Source organism: Gavialis gangeticus, unplaced genomic scaffold, assembly GCF_001723915.1.
Source record: "Gavialis gangeticus isolate Ggan-Ray unplaced genomic scaffold, GavGan_comp1, whole genome shotgun sequence".
In the NCBI taxonomy this organism is placed as follows: Eukaryota; Metazoa; Chordata; order Crocodylia; family Gavialidae; genus Gavialis; species Gavialis gangeticus.
In genome coordinates, this window is record NW_017729031.1 from 52,333,945 (window position 1) to 52,335,687 (window position 1,743).

At 46.0% G+C, this 1,743-nt stretch overlaps 1 protein-coding gene across 1 annotated transcript in view; it reads right to left on the reverse strand.

Moving 5' to 3' along the window:
- Window positions 1–1,743, reverse strand: part of LOC109301609 (ATP synthase subunit beta, mitochondrial-like) — a 32,902-nt gene that overhangs the window by 10,042 nt on the left and 21,117 nt on the right. Inside the window, 1 exon segment of the mRNA XM_019522843.1 lies at window positions 927–1,101. Within this exon segment, the coding sequence (XP_019378388.1) occupies window positions 927–1,101 (175 nt within the window).

Sequence of the window (1,743 nt, forward strand, 5' to 3'; positions counted from 1 at the left end):
TTAAAAAAAAAAAAAAAAAAAAAAAAAGCATCCTACCCCTCACCCTGAAGTACATGTATAACCACCTCAAGTGCTAAACTCAGAAAAAGGCTGCACTCTGACCACCAAAAAGAGTTTAAGTACGTTGCCCATCACAAAATCTGCAGTGGAGACAATCCATGTCTTTAGGACAGCTTTCAATAGCCTTCGCTAAAATCCCTTCTTTTCTCCTCCTGCTATTTCATCTTATTCCCTACGCACTTCTACTATGAAGTAGGTGCTGCCATGAATGACGGGGTGCCCCCAGCAGCTGAGGGGGCACAGCAGCGCTGGTGGCAGCAGCAAGCAGGGAGCTCTCACAGATGCTGCCAACTCTGTCAGCGGCAGGTGAGCGTCAGCAACCACCCACAGATGCTGTGTGCACCCCCTACTGCGCATCGCCAATGGGTGCTGCCATGGCCACCTTCACATCCTGTATTTTCTCCCTAGACAAGGTTGAAACTACATACAGATAACAGCAGTACTGTGGGAGACTAACATGACCATGTTGTACAGCCTGAGATTTCACACAAAAAGCTGTTAAAATTAAGGCTGAACAGGCAACCCCAGTTCTATTCAATTTCTGAGAGCTCAGACCTGCAGTATTGTCCTTAGTGTAATTTTAGCACAAATGGGGAGTGGGGGAAAGAAGGGGAGGTACAGCTACAGGGATATAACCATACTGGTAAAAGCTACAACCACAGTTGAAAGTTGTACTTGCTCAACTCTAGAAGAATTATTAGATTAGTACTGTTTCCTCTGGCTTTAAAGTGGTCAAGATGTGGGAATCATATGAGACTTACATAGTAGTGACAGTTTCTCCAGAGGACTAAAAAGTAAACAAAAACAAACAAGCAGAAACCAAACACACACACACAAAACCACAACCCACAAGTCGAGATACTCACTGTTTGGTAGCAATAGGTCCTCTTTCATCAATTGGCTCACCAACTACATTCATTATTCTCCCAAGTGTTTCTGGACCAACTGGAATTTTTATAGGTGCCCCCGTGTCCACAACTTTCTGTCCACGGGTCAAGCCTTCAGTACCATCCATGGCAATTGTCCGAACGGTACTTTCACCTACATGTATAAAAAAAAAATCTTAAGTTGTGCATGTAAAGACAGACATTACTGCACAGGTCAAAACATTTTAAAAACTTAGTACCGACTGCAGATAAACTACTAAAAAATAACTTCATACCTCAGACAGTTTATATACTGTTAACTTGTTCACCCCCAAAGAAAGACAATCAGCTACAATATTTCTAAATTCACAGGAAGCTTAAAATAATACCCAAAAGGTTTTTACTAAAGTAGTACTCCTCAATTAAGAAGTAGGAGGTGCGATGATACATTGGTCCATATCATAATCTACACCAACAAAAGGAAAGTTGACATTATCAGCAATTAGCCTTTTTTGCCCAATGTAGCCGATACTGTCACCAATAAATGCTGCATGCACGCACACAGCCGCAGCATGCACAAGGCCAGCCTGGCAGCTTGGAAAGCAGCACCTGTCTGGTAAGTCTGTTGGAGGGGAAGATCAAGGCCCCTGCGGTGAGGGAGGGAGAGGGGCTGGGGCCACCTACCCCAAGCACAGCCCCAGCCTAGCCCCCCCTGCCAGGAAGAGCCCGGAGCTGGCCCTGGCACCAGCCTATAGCAGCAGCCCCCCCTTGCCCCGCACACAGATCCAGGGGGCACTCACTCCCCCTCCCGCCCCCC